The sequence below is a fragment of the Podarcis pityusensis genome (assembly GCF_964106645.2).
Source record: "Podarcis pityusensis genome assembly, chromosome: 5".
NCBI lineage: Eukaryota > Metazoa > Chordata > Lepidosauria > Squamata > Lacertidae > Podarcis > Podarcis pityusensis.
In genome coordinates, this window is record NC_138032.1 from 78,643,307 (window position 1) to 78,662,285 (window position 18,979).

General features: G+C 43.1%; 1 protein-coding gene and 1 long non-coding RNA gene across 4 annotated transcripts in view; one reads left to right on the top strand and one right to left on the bottom strand.

The window, feature by feature from the left end:
* The window catches only part of LOC308476920 (uncharacterized protein), a 63,615-nt gene that overhangs the window by 24,286 nt on the left and 20,350 nt on the right, over positions 1-18,979 (top strand). The window contains exon 1 of one of the 3 annotated variants that reach the window (XM_081005114.1): positions 13,621-13,906. The exons of 1 other annotated variant lie outside the window; for it this stretch is intronic. In XM_081005114.1, coding sequence (XP_080861240.1) covers positions 13,636-13,906 — 271 coding nt within the window. In that variant the 5' untranslated portion in view covers positions 13,621-13,635. Of the gene's footprint in view, positions 1-13,620; positions 13,907-18,979 lie in introns of those variants that run through there. One more of the 3 variants, XR_013986175.1, reaches the window with a different exon arrangement.
* On the bottom strand, positions 12,136-13,362 carry LOC308476979. The gene is made up of 2 exons (XR_013986307.1): positions 13,232-13,362; positions 12,136-12,892 (listed from the first exon to the last, which is right to left on the bottom strand). It is a non-coding gene; the product is annotated as an uncharacterized lncRNA (long non-coding RNA).

The window sequence follows — 18,979 nt, forward strand, 5'->3', positions numbered from 1 at the left end:
CCAGGCCCCTTGCGGCAACCAACCGAAGTCCATAGCAATTTTAAGGAGCCTGCCGGGAGGGAGGGTGGGAAACAGGAACAGCTGGCTGGCGCGGCGAAAAGAGGGGGAGCCTCAGCCGTGCCGGCCCTAAATAGGGTGGGCCACGCCCCCCCAGTCAGCCAATTGGTGACATGGCCGAGGATTCCCCTGATCTCACAGGGGCTGGGCATGAAGCCCACAACCCCACCTCCTCCCAAGCTCGGAAGTGGCTTTCTAACGACACACCTCTCCATCCTTCATCCAGCCAAGCAAGTGGTATTATAATAGTTCAAGGACATGTTACAGTCCGACAGAATCACCAGAGGTGGTGCAGAACAGTGAGAGATGTGGCCTGCAGAGGAGGTAGACCAGGTAGAGCATGTCATTTCAGGGGGTGAAACTTAATTTTTGCAAATTACTTCAGTGAGGTGTTTTCAGTTTTTGGGGTGTGAGGAATTATTATTTTTGCCATTGGACAACATTTCGCTTGGTAAGTCTATGTTTGATGAAGAAGCCCATAAACAGCTTGCACATAGTTATTGATGAGCTGGGGTGAATCCTAGGAAAGAAACGTTTTGGGTGACAGAGACATATATGAGAAGACCAGAGACAAACATGACTTAGCGTATAAGTACCGTAATTTTTGCTCTATAAGACTCACTTTTTCCCTCCTAAAAAGTAAGGGGAAATGTGTGTGCATCTTATGGAGCGAATGCAGGCTGCGCAGCTATCCCAGAAGCCAGAACAGCAAGAGGCTTTGCTGCTTTCACTGCGCAGCGATCCCTCTTGCTGTTCTGGCTTCTGAGATGCAGAATTTTTTTTCTTCTTGTTTTCCTCCTCCAAAAACTAGGTGTGTCTTGTTGTCTGGTGCATGTTATAGAGTGGAAAATACGGTAGTTATATACAGTTGTACCTTGGTTTTTGAACAGCTTAGTTCTTGAACGTTTTGGCTCCCGAATGCTGCAAACCCAGAAGTGACTGTTCCGTTTTGTGAACTATTTTTGGAAGCCGAACGTCCAACGGGGCTTCCGCAGCCAACATCCTGCAGCCAATCAGAAGCTGCACTTTGGTTTTCAAACATTTTGGAAGTCAAACGGATTCCGGAATGGATTCCGTTCAACTTCCAAGGTACAACTGTAGTTGTGGTTCGAGGACCCGATCCCCGCGTAGTGGAATGAAAACACAAGGACACGTGATATAAGGTTAATGGGCAAGAAAAGGCCACAACTTTATTGATTACAGCAAGTGAAAAGGTATTGGCTTAGGCATTGGATTACGTCAGCTGACTCCACCCCCTCAGAGAGGGGTGAGTCTAAAACAGGGGGGTTTATTCACCAGTAGGTGGAGCCTGTTGATGCTAATCCAACTATAAGCTCTCCCCTGATGTCACCGAGGGTCGTGCCATGGCCTCCCGCCACGCAGGCATCGGACAGAATACACGACCGCCGGATTCCTTTAACGGAATACCCAAAATTGAAGGCGCAGGCAATGGCCACACCTAGCCCTTCGACACACCACACCACATTATTCCAATGCGTAACCTACCCACCAATACCACGAAAGTTGTGACGATTGCTACGAGGTAGGCGAAAAAACCAAAAAGCCTAATGCCAAATGGAAAAATTCCTACCAGGCCCCCCGGACAACCAGGGCGACCAACCTTAGGTCCATAGCAAGGCCAAAAGAAAACTGAGACCCTGAGCTCTAATGGAGTGGAGGGTGGGTGACTCGCGACGGGACGATGAAAAGTGAGGCCGGAAGGCTGGTGCTGCAGCAATTTTGGCTGCTAAACACGCCCCCTCGCAGGCACCTGGTTGGGTGCCTGCCCGTGGGCGTGGGCACCAGCCAGGTGAGTGGGAGGCAGGGGGCTAACGCCCCCTGCTTGAGGCGGAGTCCGGATCCCGACCACAACCACTCCCCTCTCTTGCAGGAGGAGAGTCTTTGTATACTAGTGAGAGGGTGAATGAGAGGGAGTTGAGACAGTCCTCAATGTATATCTAGGAGACTTCATTTCAAATATCTGCTTAGCTGTAATGCTCATTGGATGACCCTGGGCCAGTCACAATGTTCCTGTCCAAGGTTGTTGTTAGGTAAAATGGGACAAACCCCATATCCTCTTTGAGAAAGGTTGGAATACAATTTTTTTAAAATAAATAAATAAATAAATAGTTATGGATGTTTTATGATGAAACCTAGCCCTTGGTGAGCCTAATGCTTATATTAAAAATGTTTTCAAGAAACTTTGCATCCAGTAAATATGTGACTAATATTTAAATGTGCAATTGGCTTAAAAAACTAAATTTAAAAACAAAACAAAATTGGCATTCTAAATTGTTAGAAATGAATGCAAATGTATCATAAGGATAGTAAAATATAATTAAAGTGTCAGCGGTGAAATTTAATAATCTTAAATGAAATTAAGGTAATAAATTAACCTAAAAATTAATTTAGTTTAGAATTTAGCATTGAGTTCATGAGTTAAATAATTATGTACTATTATAATTTTTTAAAAGGTTGTAATGAGTAATTAATATTTAAATGTAAAATTGTACTCATAAGTATTCAGGTATGAAAGATTATATATCTGTAGTAACATACTCACTCACACACCCAAATCAGGGTGTAGCTTGAAAGAACTAATTTCAAATGATCTATCAATAAAATTTATTCAATGTTTTCTTGAAGACAATCCAAGGTTTGTGCAATGATTTCTCCGTATCTGAGTTATTAACATCTTATAACATTGTGTTATGCTGCCCCTGTTCTGATTTATAAAGTGTCAAAGCATTTAACCACTTGCATCCAAGAACACACACGAAGCAGTTGTTGTGCAGCCAGTGGCTCTTTAGTCCTCTTCTATTTTATTTAGTATTTCTGTTTCCTTTTGCTTTTCAGCGCTGCTTTTTCCATGACACAGTGCACAAAACCACACTAAAACCTTTTCAAAATTAAAATGTTGTGCGTGCTTGCAGAGAGAGAGAGAGAGAGAGAGAGAGAGAGAGCATAAATTTTAAGATTTGAATCTGAAAAGTACTGTGGGCACAAGTCATGATTTTGGTGGGTGGCCGGATTAGAGGTGGTCTGATCACAGTGCCTGATCTTCCAAGAAGACATGACTGTCTGAGAGGCCTTTCTTCTGACTTATGTCAGAGAGAAGTCAAATTTGGACTGCAGTCAAGGCCAGTAGATGAAGTGACTAGATCCTGATAAGTAATGAAATAGTATATACAGAATAACAATCTGTAAAGAGGGACCCATCAATGTTTGACTGGTAGGATGGGGTGCCTAGAAATTTATGGGGCAGACTAGGGGTGCACCTTCTAAGGCATTGTGTTCCCTCAGTAAACCTGACGGCAGAATCAGACATGGCATATATAATATATTCTTCAGGTACATCCAGTATACCTGAAGGAGCGTCTCCAACCCCATCATTCTGCCCGGAAACAGGTCCAGCGCCGAGGGCCTTCTGGTGGTTCCCTCACTGCGAGAAGCCAAGTTACAGGGAACCAGGCAGAGGGCCTTCTCGGTAGTGGCATCCACCCTGTGGAATGCCCTCCCATCAGATGTCAAGGAAATAAACAACTTTCTGACTTTTAGACGACATCTGAAGGCATGGAAAGTTTTTAATGTTTGATGTTTTATCGTGTTTTTAATATTCTGTTGGGAGCTGCCCAGAGTAGCTTAGGAAACCCAGCCAGATGGGCAGGATATAAATAAAGGTAAAGGGACCCCTGTCCAGTCGTGGATGACTCTGGGGTTGTGGCGCTCATCTCGCTTTATTGGCCGAGGGAGCCGGCATACAGCTTCCGGGTCATGTGGCCAGCATGACTAAGCCGCTTCTGGCGAACCAGAGCAGTGCACGGAAATGCCGTTTACCTTCCCACCAGAGCAGTACCTATTTGTCGACTTGCACTTTGATGTGCTTTCGATAAATATTATTATTATTATATTTATATACACACAAGCTACTGTATTAGGGGAATGGATGGAACCCACACAAAGCTAATGTTGTTATGTCAGATCATCTTCTGCATTATTTCAGCAGTCTTTCCCAGCTCCTCTCACCTGCCTCTAAAGCTTTTAGACTTTTGGATTTTCCATTTAGCCCGAGGTCTTGTACATGTAATCAAATTGTGGGAAACAAAAACAAAACCCAAAACCCCCCCACCCAAATTGCTGAGGATTTCCAGCTCCCTTGTACGCAGCAAGGTGACATGGTGGACCATTGATCATTTCACAAAGAAGACTGTTAAGTTACTAAATCAAAACAGAAAAATAACTGATGGGGAAATGGCTTTCCTATTCATTTTTTGCATGTGTTCAAGGTGTACAGCCGACCATAATGCTCTGCATTTATATGGAAATGAAGGCCGCCTAGGGACTGGGTGTATTAATGTTCTTGCTCTAATATAATAGCCCGTGATTTTGTGATGCTATCTACATCTAGCCACAATCATCATGCCCAGCCAAGGTTGCAATAAGCAAGCAAATGGAGTTACCAGTACAGTGAAACAATCATTCACAACTTACGTAACTGTTTTAAAAACAGAAACAGAATGTCACTTATGGGTGCCAAATAAATAAACCAAGTCAGGAGTTATACAAAATTATGCTGATGGTGCCTATTTAGCAGTGTTTATGAGGGGGCAGCCATGTTTCTTCTGTCAAATTCCCCCAGGGAGCAATGCATTATCACCAAGCTTTGTTGATCCCAGGGGGACTTGCTCTATGTTCAGTCTAGGCACATGGCAGCAAGGAGCTCTGTGGGGAGAATGGAGAAATAATAATAATAATAATAATAATAATAATAATAATAATAATTTATTTATACTCCGCCCATCTGGCTGGGCTTCCCCAGCCACTCTGGGCGGCTTACAACAAAATATTAAAATACAGTAATGCATCAAACATTAAAAGCTTCCCTAAACAGGGCTGCCTTCAGGTGTCTTCTAAAAGTCTGGTAGTTGTTGTTCTCTTTGACATCTGGTGGGAGGGTGTTCCACAGGGCGGGTACCACTACCGAGAAGGTCCTCTGCCTGGTTCCCTGTAACTTGGCTTCTTGCAGTGAGGAAACCGCCAGAAGGCCCTCGGCGCTGGACCTCAGTGTCCGGCTAGAACGATGGGGGTGGAGATGCTCCTTCAGATATAGGTTTAAAAGGAAAACTTTGTTGGATCAGAGGCAGTGCACAACCCTCAGACCACTTCACAACAGAATCTACTGAACTGCAGATTCTGAAGTGGATCATTGATCCAATCTGGGTCAATATTTGCCCGTATTACAATCATAGACTCATAGAGTTGGATGGGCCCTCAAAAGTCATCTAATCCATCCCCCTTCAACGCAGGAATTTCAACTAAAGCATCCGAAACAGATGGCCATCCAACATCTGTTTAAAAACCTCCAAGGAAGGAGAGTTCACCACCTCTCATGGTAGGCTGTTCCACTGCTGAACAGCTCTTAGTGTCAGAAAGCTTTTCCGAATGTTTATTCGGAATCTTGAAGCCATTGGTTCGAGTCCTGCCAATGAATTGCTACAGATCAAACCCCACTGATGTACTCACAACATCGCTGGCTTTTAAAATGCTGTTTAAGGGAATCAGTTCACACATGCAGCTATGAGTCATCGAGGGTTGGTTCGCACATAGTTAAGAACTGGCACCGAGTGGTGGTTTGCATGTTAAATGGATATCGTAGACCGATACATAATGTATAGAACTTTTCTATAACCTTCAATCCCTGCACAGAAATTTTTGTTAGTGGAGTCAGAGCACACATTCAGCTGAGTCATCAGGTGCTAGGAAGCCACTTAAGGGAGGATGTATAGCTCAAGTAGCACACTGCATGCTTTGCATGCAATATCTCAAATTCAACCCCAGGCATCTCAAGATGGGGCAGAGAGATTCCTTTCTAGAACTCTGGAAGGTCTTGTCTGTCAGCATAGATAATACTGTTCTAGCAAAACCAGTGTAATGACTCAGCATGAGTCAGTATCCTGTGTTCTGCTTAATGACTTCTGATGATGTACCTGCATGTCTAAATTGACAATACAAGAAGGGGTGGCTATTAAATAATATCTTCTCTTTTTATCTTTTGCTGTTGCATATTAATCATGGATAAGGCCACATTATATGAGAGTGATTTTGAGCAGTCTTACGTTCCCCCACCCCACCACCAAAAAAAGGTGCATCTTTTCAGAAAGTTTAATGTGAGGAGAAGAAGAAATTCTCTCCCCGTCTCTTCGTCAACCATGAGGGAATTTATTCTTGTGCTCAGTCTAGTTAAACTTTCATACTACCCTCTAGTAAAGTTCAAGTCAGAACAGAGCTCGTCTGGGTTTTGCGAGGATAATCCCTTTTGCAAGCCCTGTGCAGGCACCCATCAGAAGGCTATCTGTCTAAGTTCACCAGAGCATCTCATGATCTGGGTGTCAGGCTGATGGTAAGATTTCATCAATAAGCAGCATAGAGCTGTCCGATCAATGCAAGCCTAGATAACCTCATGCTATTTCCCCTGCCCCATGGGTGAAGAGGAATGATGTGTGTTCATACTTGGAACTGAAGCACAGCAAAGAGTCCCAAGAGAGAGACAAGCTTTTGGTGGAGAAAATACTTAAATAAGTTAACCCTGTGCTCATTCTGTTGCCATCACAGCACAGGTTTTGCTTTGGATAGTTATTGAACCACTTGCTGCAAAGAGATAGCATCTTTTGGGACAGAAAGGGAAATAAAGTCAACTTGTCATCATTGTACAGTGGTACCTCGAATTACAAACAGCTTGGGTTACAAACAGTTTGGGTTACAGACTCTGCTAACCCTGAAGTAGTACCTTGGGTTAAGAACTTTACCTCAGCATGAGAACAGAAATTTCACGGTGACAGCAGCAAGAGGCCCCATTAGCTAAAGTGGTACCTCAGGTTGAGAATGGTTTCAGGTTAAGAATGGACCTCAGAATGAATTAAGTTCGAAACCAGAGGTAGCACTGTATTGGACTGATTCAATTGTAGTTATTTTGAGAGTGGCACCATTTTAACACCACTAGGAAGGAAATTCTTTGTTGTTTGCTTTCAGTCTGCTCACATCTGTGCTCTCCATTAGTTTGCCAAGATAGGAAGGGCCAAAACTTGAGATGTGAAGGCCTCAGGAGGGAGAAACACTGGGAATTCCCCTCCCCCTCCCATTTCTGGGTGTGTCCCCCCCCCATACACCTTCACATCTCAAGCCATTGCTCAGTGGTATAGAGCAACGGCTTTGCATGCAGAAGAGTTTCAGTGCCCAGCATCTGCAAGTAGGCTAGGAAAGAACCCTGCTTGGAACTTTGGAGAGATGATGATGATGATGATGATGATGATGATAATGATATTTGTGTACCACCCTTTACCAACAGATCTCAGGGCATTTGGAACATAAAACCACAATATAGAAACAAAAAATACATAATAAAAACAAAAACAACCCAATAACCCCCCCCCCTTCCTAACACATTTTATAAGGGACTGGCAGTCAGTAGAGACAATACTGAACTAAATGCACCAATTGTCTGACTCAGTCTGACCACTTGGCTCGTTTATTTTATTTTTTTAAAAAATTATGAACGTATCTAAGTGATATACAGCAGAAAGCAGTTAACAGTCTCATTAGAACAAATATACAATAGAAAAACAGTAAAGCAGCCCCCCTGTTCTTGCCCCAAATCAATTTAGGGGTGCAGCTAATGTTTAAATGCAGCTGCATCTCCTTCGCCCTGCACCTCACTAAGAGAAAGGGGGTTCACTCTGCTGGCTGCTGCTTTGCAAGTGAATGGGGAAGACACTTGTGAGCCTGCAGGATTTGACCTTAGTGGGGAATACACCAGTAAAACAGACCTCTGCAGCTTTCCAACCCAGTCCCTGTTAGCAGCTCCAGGCAGCCCGGCCCAATCCAGGGCAGCCCAGAGTTCTCCTGACCCCAATAAGCCCAAGCTTGGATCCTTGAAAATGTGCTATTTACCAATTGTACCATCCATGCACAAGGGGGAGATAGCAGTATGTTGGGAGAATCCCAAGCTTTGAAGAACTTGTGTGGGCGGGAGCATCTTAGGGAGGAAAAACCCCTAAAGAAGGAAAATATCCAAACAGCCAGTATGGAATGTTTATGTTCAGTAGGTACCCAATTCTGATTTACTGTTGTGGGATGGAAAATTGGGAGGCAGAAGAGAAAATGGAGTGGATTATTCTGGGAGGAAGGCATGGCTGGCACCTGGAGGAGGAACACGTCGCAAAGCAGCCTTTTCTTGTATGGCCCACTTGTAAAGCAAATAAATGAAAATTTGCTTTATCTGAAGTCTGCCACTTCACCCTACCTAATGCAGCCCTGAGAAGCATTAGGTATTTAGACCTAATTCTGATTCACATTAAAGGCAGATTTTGCCAATCTATGTTCCTAAGACTCTTCACGTAAGGTTACTGCCAATTAAAACCCCACTGTACATCTCCTCTGTCTTTGTCTTTAGAAGAGGTATAGGAATAATCATGGCCAGATAATAGGATCACCACAGCTCAGAGAGATAACACACTGAAAATACTTGCTAATGAATCTCTGTATCCCCCCCACTCCCTGTGTGCTTTCTCCTTACAACCTGCCCTACAGGAACAAAACAGTTTCTCAGCTGCAGCCATGCCTACAAAGAAAACTCATTATTAGCCAAAGATTTGCAGAGAAGTTTGCTCTGCCAGCCAAGTTTGGTGAGTGCCCCTGAGCCTCAAGCAAGAGACCTTAAACTTTTTAAAGTCTCGGTGACTTGCACGAAATAGCTTGAGCTATCGAAAACCGAGATCTTCTAAAGCAGCGATTCCTAAACTATGTGCTGAAAGAGAACAGCAAGTGTGCTGTGAGAAATAAATTAGAAGTTTCCTGTAAGTTGAAAGCACCTACCCGCAGATGAGACTGCCTGTTGTGTTTCACTGTGGGATGCACTGCTCTGGCATTGTCACATTCCACCACATTCCTATTTGCACTACAAGATTACATAGATAGATAGTCAGATAGATAGATAGATAGATGATAGATGATAGATAGATAGATAGATAGATAGATAGATAGATAGATGGATAGACATGCCCCTTAATCACTGCAACATCAAAATTTCAGGCATTCAGCCCGGACACACAAGTGAGAAAGTGCGTTGTGGGGTAGTGTGTGCGCAGATGGCATATTGAGGCAGCACCACTCACCTGACCTCTGATTGCCTGTGTTGCTGCTGCTTGCCAGAAGGTAGAGAAGTGGCGGCAGCAAGCTCAGTGTCATAAAAACACCAGCAGGAGCACAAGATTGGCTCTGGAGGTGTGTTTCCACCTTGCTGACTTCCCTATCCTAGTAAGCAGCAGCAGCAGCACAACCAACTGGAAGTCAGGTGAGTGTCGACAGCCCATGGCGTGATCAACTGCTGAGTCTGTGTTTGCCCTACCCCTGAAAGTCCCCATGTGTGCTCTGCCCAGAATGCAAGCATCCTCACAATAACCTGATGAGGTGGAATGCAGCTTGCAAGGCCAACATACAAGCCCCTTTTCAACCTGCACACAAAACATGTGAAGGTTTAGAGAAGGTGTGCCTGGCGACCTTGCGGGAGGGCATCCATAGAAAGGTAAAGGTAAAGGGACCCCTGACCATTAGGTCCAGTCATGGCCAACTCTGGGGTTGCGGTGCTCATCTCGCTTTATTGGCTGAGGGAGCCGGCGTACACCTTCCAGGTCATGTGGCCAGCATGACTAGAGCATGCCAGCGAACCAGAGCAGCACACGGAAACACCATTTACCTTCCTGCTGGAGTGGTACCTATTTATCTGCAGTGGTACCTCAGGTTAAATACTTAATTCGTTCCGGAGGTCCGTACTTAACCTGAAACTGTTCTTAACCTGAAGCACCACTTTAGCTAATGGGGCCTCCTGCTGCTGCTGCGCCGCTGCCGCACGATTTCTGTTCTCATCCTGAAGCAAAGTGCTTAACCTGCAGCACTATTTCTGGGTTAGCAGAGTCTGTAACCTGAAGCGTATGTAACCTGAAGCCTATGTAACCCGAGGTACTACTGTACTTAAACTTTGATGTGCTTTCAAACTGCTAGGTTGGCAGGAGCAGGGATCGAGCAATGGGAGCTCACCCCGTCGCGCAGATTCGAACTGCCAACCTTCTGATCGGCAAGTCCTAGGCTCTGTGGTTTAACCCACAGTGCCACCTGCGTCCCCATGCGTAGAAACAGGGTTTAAATTGGAGCCATGTATAGGGTTGACTCTATTCAAAGCTAGCATTTGAGGAGACATCAGGTACTCGGCCATTTCTGACTTGTTAAATCTGTGATGAAGGATTCACCCATGGTTACAGTCTCCACCACTGCATGCTGCAGGCATCAAGCATTAAATGTGCAAATGTGGGCACACACTCTAGGTGTTGTATATTCATTTCTTGCCCAAGAACTGGTATCAGCTGCCAACTCTTATCATCATGTTTTATAAATCACGAAACTGTTTTGCAATTTGTGTAATGAGGGGAAAAAAGGTTGTTTGGGTTTTTAAGGTGTTTTTTTCTCATTCTTTCAAATTCAGCACATTCTATAGAAAGAAAAAGCTTGCTGTGAAAGAGCTTAAAGAGGAAGTTAATAGTGCCATAAAATATGCATAATGTTTTAGTGAGAATCCATCTTCTTTTAGAAGCTCCTTAGAATTTAAGGCCTTAATGGGGCTGAGTATTTCTTGTGAAGGAAGAGTGGGAAAGACCGAAGAAGAGAATTATCTTTTCATTTTTAGAAAGACATTATTTTCTTGTAATTGCAGCTTTCTGTGGTGATTAAAAAGCAATGCAAAATCTTTTGATTGAATAGATCTGTCTTCTTGTCTGAAAATTTTAGTTCTGATGGGTATACTGCCTTATAAATTTCATTAAAAAATTATTAAAACTTATATGGCTGCCCATTAAAGTCCTTAATAATTGTGTTACATGGACAGAATGCGTGCCATCTGTTTTTCCCTTAGCACAACAGCTGAGTGGTAATCCAATTTATGCATTCCCCTTAATACATTCTTCTCGCCGTTTCAAATAAAATGCATTTTCTCTTTGACAATAAGCTTCACTAATTGCAACCTGGGCATAGGAATGATGCCTCGTGTGTGCATGTGTGTGTGTGTGTATCAGCATTCACTGCTACTAACATTTTGAAATGGCCTTTAATTATTTTAATTGCTTTTTAAAAACACTCTGCTTTTTATGTGAACTTCAAATCCCCTTTGTTGGATAGTATAGAAAGCTTACACTGAATGAGGCAGGAACTGGAGCCCTTGCTAGGTGTTTGCTTCCCTTCCAAGACATGCGTGAAAGTGGGGACACACTGCCCAAGTAGGTTTTGAACTCCCTCAGGGAGTGAACACAAGGAGAGCAGGCAGCCTTCTGTAGACGTTTGCCGTCCAACATCTGGGTGGTTGTCAGGCTACATACAGTAATGTCACAACGGCCTACCACTGAGTGTTAGTACAGCAATGCTGCTCACGTCTGTTCAGAAATAAACTCCATTGAACTCAGTGGGGCATATTCCCAGGTAGGGATCGGGAGAAATTCAATTCCATTCATATACAAAGGCAAACTTTCTGTTTCCAAAACAATGCACAAATCAAAACAGAGCTGCCATTCAAAAAAATTGTACTTCTCTGAATTTTGCATTGCTGTTCTCCAGCCATGTTTGCAAAAATACCTACATTGTGCACAACTATGCACATATCAGTAAAAATAACATACAAGAAATGCAATATAAGAGGGGATTTGTTTTTACAAAAAAAATTAGGCAAAGTTGCATACAAATGTGGATATTGGGGAAAAATAATTAAAATGCTGACAAATTTTCATGATGGTGTTTTTAAAAATCACAAGCTGCTGTGGAAATGTGGAGAACTGAGTTTAAGCTTGGAGAAATGAGAAACGGGAAGATCGAAATTCATCAGTTTGCACATACTCTTCCCAGGTATGTGGATTTAGGACTGGAGCGCTAAGCTTCAATATATAAAACCTCATTAAGAGACTTTGTCCCTTTTCTCCTAAATCTGAAATGACATCCCCTAACATCCACCTAACATATAGCATAAGAGAAGAAGAACATACATTGAGAAAATATTGGAAAATGTTTATTCCCAACTGAAGAGCACAATAAAGCTGTTAGAAAGTCCCTCATAATACTCCAGGTATTCCTGACAACAACAGACAAAAGTTCAGGTAGAGTTCACAAAGAATTTAAGGAATCTGTGAAGTCAAGACAATGGTGGCTGCGAAACTTAGGGGGACAGTTCCACTATCAGTTACAGATGGTTCCTCATGCCTCTTTTTCATGCATCTATCTCCTGATGTCATTGACATCTTCATAAAGACTTCAGGGCACCAGCTGGAGAAAGGATTAGACCTGCAGAGAGGGAGATCTAATCCTTTCTCCAGCCTGGGAGCTAGTCCCAGTCAAAATTGGGAATCCCCACAACTTCTTTTACAAAAAGAACATTACCTTGGGCTGCAAACGTGAAGCTCCAACATGACATCTCTGGCTCTTACAGCTTTGAGAGTAAGTCCAGGTGAACTCTGTGAAATTTACAGAGGATCATGCTGCACATTTCTCATTTGCAATAATGAGAGAGAACGGAGGCTCTTCAGATAGTGAACTTAAGAAGCAGAACCAGACTCCATGATTACACACCAGCTGTCCTTATTTCCTGGTGGTTGTCTCCAGTAAAAATCTTCATTCTGACATTTATATCTCACTCCTGATAGGGGTCGAAGAATGTCAGTTTTGATAGCTCTCTCAGTCTCTTGTTTTCCCCGTCTTCAGTTCAGTTAAAGCGATTTCCACATCAGTTTGCATATTTTTTAAAAGTCTGCAAAAAAAAAAAAAAAGTCTGGGTTTTCATGCACACTAATTAATGCATTTTTGCTAGCAATTTCCCCTAATAAAACACATTGTCAAAAATTATTGTTGCTCATAGACATATTTGTGCACACTCCCTTCTAATGTATGCCATCTTTGTAGGAGGAGAATGCATCATAAAATTTGGAGCAGTTCAGATTTTGAAGGACAGATGTGTTTTGATGCAAGTATTGGAAGAGGACGTTTGTCCACAAACAGCTTTCTGAGTCATGTGGCTAGCATGACTAAATTGCTTCTGGCACAGTGGGACACCGTGACGGAAACCAGAGCGCACGGAAATGCCATTTACCTTCCCGTTGCAGCGGTACCTACTTATCTACTTGCGCTGGCGTGCTTTCAAACTGCTAGGCTGGCAGGAGCTGAGACAGAGCCACAGGAGCTCACCCCATTGCGGGGATTCGAACTGCCGACCTTCTGATCAGCAAGCCCAAGAGGCTCAGTGGTTTAGACCACAGTGCCACCCGTGTCCCTTAAGCTGGCAGTAACAGTGGGCAGAGGCAGTCATTGTCTGGCATCCCAAAGACACAGCAGTTGCATTTGAGTTAGGATTATCTTTTCTCATCAAACTGAGCCCAAACTATTCCATGATTCCCTAACATTTTTGGCTGGTTTTGGAGAGGCAGCCTACAACAACTGAAGGGGAGCTTCAGCATGAGATCACAATAGCCAGTCCTTGGAGCTGGCAGCATTAGCATGATGTTACCATGTCCAGTCTTTGCCCTTCAGTCAAGCAGTGTCAGAATGAGATCACAATGGCTAGTCCCTCCCCCTAAAGCAGTAATCATAATCATGAAGTCACAATGCCCAGTCCGCCTCCTTCAAGCAGGCTGCACCACCAGGAAGCCACAATGTTCAGTCAAGCAGTACAAGGTTGCTATGGGAGTCCCTCTCTTTCAAGTAGGAGGGGATATATTGCGTTCTGAAGCCATCAATCTTCTTGAAGCTGGCAGTAAAAAGGTAAAAGGTAAAGGACCCCTAGATGGTTGAGTCCGGTGAAAGGCGACTATGGGGTGCAGCGCTCATCTTGCTTTCAGGCCGAGGGAGCCAGTGTTTGTCCACAGATAGCTTTCTGGATCATGTGGCCAGCATGACTAAACTGCTTCTGGTGCAACGGAACACTGTGACAGAAACCAGAGCGCATGGAAACGCTGTTTACCTTCCTGCCACAGCTGTATCTATTTACCTCCTTGCACTGGTGTGCTTTTGAACTGCTATATTGGCAGGAGCTGGGATGGAGCAATGGGCGCTTACTCTGTTGCGGGGATTCGAACTGCTGACCTGATTGGCAAGCCCAAGAGGCTCAGTGATTTAGACCACAGCGCCACTCCCGTTCCTGGTTAACCCATGCCTAAGTTTTAATTCCAGTGAATGTACCCTGAATATGATTTAGTTGACTATAACCCTTTGGCTCCATTCATGGTTGGTTCTAGATCCTGCCACCATCATTCTGCATCCCCAGAGAAATTGCTCCAAGGGAATGAAGAGCTTGACAGAAATGAAAAAGGTGGTTCGACTGAACAAAATTTATTGAATGGAATGTCACAATACCAATAACCAAACAGATCTGATTTATAGCTGTCAACGTTTCCCTTTTTTTAAGGGAAATCCCCTTATTCCAAATAGGATTCCTCACAAGAAAAGGGAAAAGTTGACAGCTATGATCTGATTCTGTGATGGTATTATTGAGGGCACCAGAACAACTGGCAATTTAAAGGAGAATGTGAATATTTCCATGTGAAATGTTGAAACATTGCTGGAAAGGGGTTTGTTTTGGCATTGCTGATAATGTCTACCCACACAACCTCAGAACGTAAGAAGGGCCTGCTGGATCAGACCCATCTAAGTCAGCATCCTGCTCTCAGGCTGACCAACCAATTGCCTCTGGGAAGCAAGCAAGCTGGTCCTGGGTGCAGCAGCACTCTCCCTGGGCATTCAGAATCATGCTGTGGAGGCATTAGGCATCTGAATAAGCCCACTAAAGATGAGTGGGGTTTGGCACAGCTGCAGCATTATGATGGCACTGTAGCAACGGCAATTTTCCCCCTCTTCAAGGTGTGATGTAACCGGGATTGTGAAATGCTACACTGATTCTTCCCATCTTCTCAGGCCAATAGCTGGCGTTGCAATATTTCTTGTACCCACTAATGAGAACATTTATTCTTAGATACAGACGAGTAGCTCAGTAAGTGTAGGTGGTGACCTGTGCGTGTATCTTGCCTGGTGGGGGAGACTTGATACCTCTGCCAACATATTATTGAATCTTGAACTCCCACACTGAGTCTCCACTAATTTCATTTAGTGCGCAAAATTCAGCACAATGTTCAAAATGAAAGATTTCTTTTATGAACTTTCCATAATGCGTGCTAAAGGCACTTTCTCCCCACCACCCCTCTGTCTGTCTCTCCCTCTTGGCCCTGACAGAGTGAGAGCGAGTGAGCTCGTGAGTTATATTCTGGTCTGTTAAATGTGCACTTATCTTCCCGACTCCATTCCCTGGCAACAATATTGCTGCCTCTTAAATATTATGTTGCAACTGAGAAAAATATTATACAGGCCCAAGATGCATGTGCAGGAATGCGCCTACCAAAATAGTGGGAATGTGTATGGAAAATATGACCAGAAATCTGGGGAGGAGTTGAGTCGACAAATGAGTGCCAGTTCCAAAATTCCCTTGTTCCCATGTATCATTGTTCGACTTCCCTTTCTTTTATCCCTTGACTGTCTTGCCTCTACTTATTGCCTCTTCCACCTCACTTCCCTTGCCCTTTTGTTACCTTTTCTCCTTCCTTTTGAAGACACTCAAACTGGTTTGGGTCCAGCCCCTACCTTGACATCTCTAGGGGACTTTGGAGTCCGTAACCATCTTCTTTCCCTTTCACTCCAAGGCAGTCATTTGGCCAACTTATGCAATGGGTGTCTGGTTGTTCCAGTATTACCACTGGGATGAATTCTACCCTAAAATAACCAAACAAGCAGTAGATGTTGGCACCTTCTGGACAGAAGAGTGGTGAGCAGAGGTCTAACTGGGGAACCAACTGCACACCTGCCAGATCTCTGTTTTTCTCTTCACAGCTCCCCAAAACAGTTAGCATAAACTTTCTCAGTAACTCACCCAGAAGGACACTTGAGAATATCTGAAGAGTTCTGCTGGATCAGGTGAAAAGCCCATCAAGTCCAGCATTGTTTTCTTCTAGGAGCCAACCAGATGCCTTTTATATCACCTTTCCTGCTGTGTTCCCTTGGAAGTACATAAAGGTCCCGTCCACTTTTGTTGAATCTCCCTCCTCCCCTCCCCCGCAAACAAAGGTGGAGGGCCCAAAAGTCATTTGACTTCCAGGAAGATGGCAGTACTTATAATAACGTATGTGAGAGTCTCAGAAACCTAGCTTAGCTGACGCGTGTTTTAAAAATGGGATTAGATTGCCCTGAGACTGACACTTCATGAGGAAGCAATGCTAGTTCCAAGGACAATGTACAGGGGTCGGCTGGGGAAGGGGGAGAGATGGGTGTTCTTTGTTGTGTGAAGTCTCAGCCATCTTGCAATTGTTGTCTGGAATGGCACCCTCTGTGAATGATAGGTTTCTTCTGGCGGGGTGGGGTGAGGCATGCACACAATTTATAGCAAAGCCAGGACTGGAAAAAATATGACAAATATAGACTTTTTTTTGGTACCACTCAGATTATTACCATGCCCACAAGTATGGTTCTGCTGCAAACAAGCAGTGCAGATGTTGCTGGAATGGAGCAGAGAAATGGCATCCCATAATACCTAATTTCCTGTGCCTTGTCTGGCCCATTTTCACCTGACCTGGAAGGACTGGAACAGGCTGACTGCAGGCAGAAAGGTGCCCCCCCAGAGGTTAGGACAGAACTGTTAATGCAATGATTTCTTATGTGATTGATTTTCTTTGTCGCTATATTGTGATAAATTGGTTCATAGAACCTTGTTTCATATCCCGATTATTATGTATTTTTGTCATGCCACGAATTGTTTATTCTATAAATGCAGACATAGTGGGTTAATGGTTTATGCCATTGAGTTTTGTACTAAGGTAATATTTTTGTCAGATTTCCCATAAGCCGCCATGAGCGTTAGGTGGAAAGGTGATGTAAAACAAAAATTCTTATTGTCATTGTACATTATACATTTGGGTGCCTGGAGCAAAACAGGCATTTGGCACGCACACACACACGCAGACACACACTGTAAAAATAGAAATAATCAATTGTTGATATTTCGATTTTAAATTTATCAACACCAGCAACATCGGTGCAGTTTTGAAACCAGTGGTTAAAATCAACACAGTTTTGAAAAGAAAAAAAAATCAGTCCAGCCTCTTGATTCAAAAGGGCACCCAACTGTATCCAAACATAGACAGAAACCTGCTCCATCATCTCAGGAACCATCATGCAACATTTGGTTAGAATATCTTAAGAGATACCCAAATGCATAGGGAGCAAACAAATAACTTTCCAAAAGATGTAAGTTCTATATTTATATATTTCATATTTTATCTATATCTATATCTATATCTATATCTATATCTATATCTATATCTATATCTATATCTATATAATACACACACTCTCACACACACAATATGGATATATAGATCGAGACAGATACACTATATAGATACAGTCTCTGTGTGTATGCAGCTTCACTCTTATTCTTGCAAGGACTGACCCTGCCATGCCCTGCTGCCCTAGTAAGCCACTTTCTCCCGCCCTCTCTGACACTTTTCTAATGAACAACTTGTATGGTGCAGGAAGAAGCACCTCCAGATAATCAACAGGCAACGTAATGATGGTTTCAATCACTCTGATGATGTTGATGATGACAGTGATTAAATTGGCTACTTAAAGCACCGTCCTGATTAAAATTATATTAAGAGTTGCCGCTATACTGTGTTGATGATTTCTCACGTCTTTCCATTCTGTGATAGATCTTTAAAAAATATTCCAAAACTAAAGGAAATGACTGATTTTTACTGCACTTCCCCCCATGCTGCTCTCCTGGAGCATAGCATGAGGTAGATTTTTTTGTCAGCTCAGGGAAAGTGATGACAATCAGGAAGGCAAGAATTTTACGTGTATTTCCAAAGAGAGAGAGAGCGAGATCTGAAGACAATGCTAGTCGCACTGACACAGCACTCTCTAATTACAAAATGATCACAATGAAACTGCAGTTTTTCAAATTTAGCTTTTGAGCCAGCACACATTAAAATAAATAAAAGCTCACTTAATTGTTGTGACAACATCACGTCCAAAACTGGCATTTAATGGTGAATTCTGGAATTTGGGAGAGAGAGAGAGAGAGAGAGAGAGAGAGAGAGAGAGAGAGAATACATTTCTGAGGCACTACTAAATGTCTGTTGTATAAGAGGCAACTTAAAAATAAATAAATCAGAATATTCATAGACTTAAAGCAGACAATAGCTAACTTTTACCCCCTTCAGATGTTTCAGGACTACAACTTTCACTATCCCTATTTGCCTGTTGGATGGAAGCTGATGTGAGTTGAAGTCCAACAACATCTGGAAGGGCTTAGCCACCCCTGGTTTAAAGCTTCTAGCAAATTTTCTAAGTTCATAGCTACCCTTGTCATCAACCCCTTGATGTATTTGGTCTTTGCTTATTCACACAAGCCTCAAGTAGGCTGGCAACATGCACATAGGATGTGAGTTTTTTTAAGGCTGTAAAAAGCATGTGGACCTTGTATATTGAAACAAAATTATCTTAAAGCCTCCATGTTTTGGATGTAAACATAAAGGCTGTCTTTGTCTTTCATTTGCCATTTATTCTGAGTCATTTACAGCCTTGAATTGATTTGCCGCATAAAAGTATAAAAAGAGTTGGCGATTCTTGTGTTTGTGTTTGAGAAATAGAGGGCGAATTTCTTTTAATGTTTTGATATTGTATAGCTATTTATCATTTCTTAGGAGGTTTCCTATTTAAAGTGTGATCTGTATATGCAATATGGCTTCTATCCAAGGTGAAATTTTCCAATAATTTTCTAAGGATAAAAATAATGTAT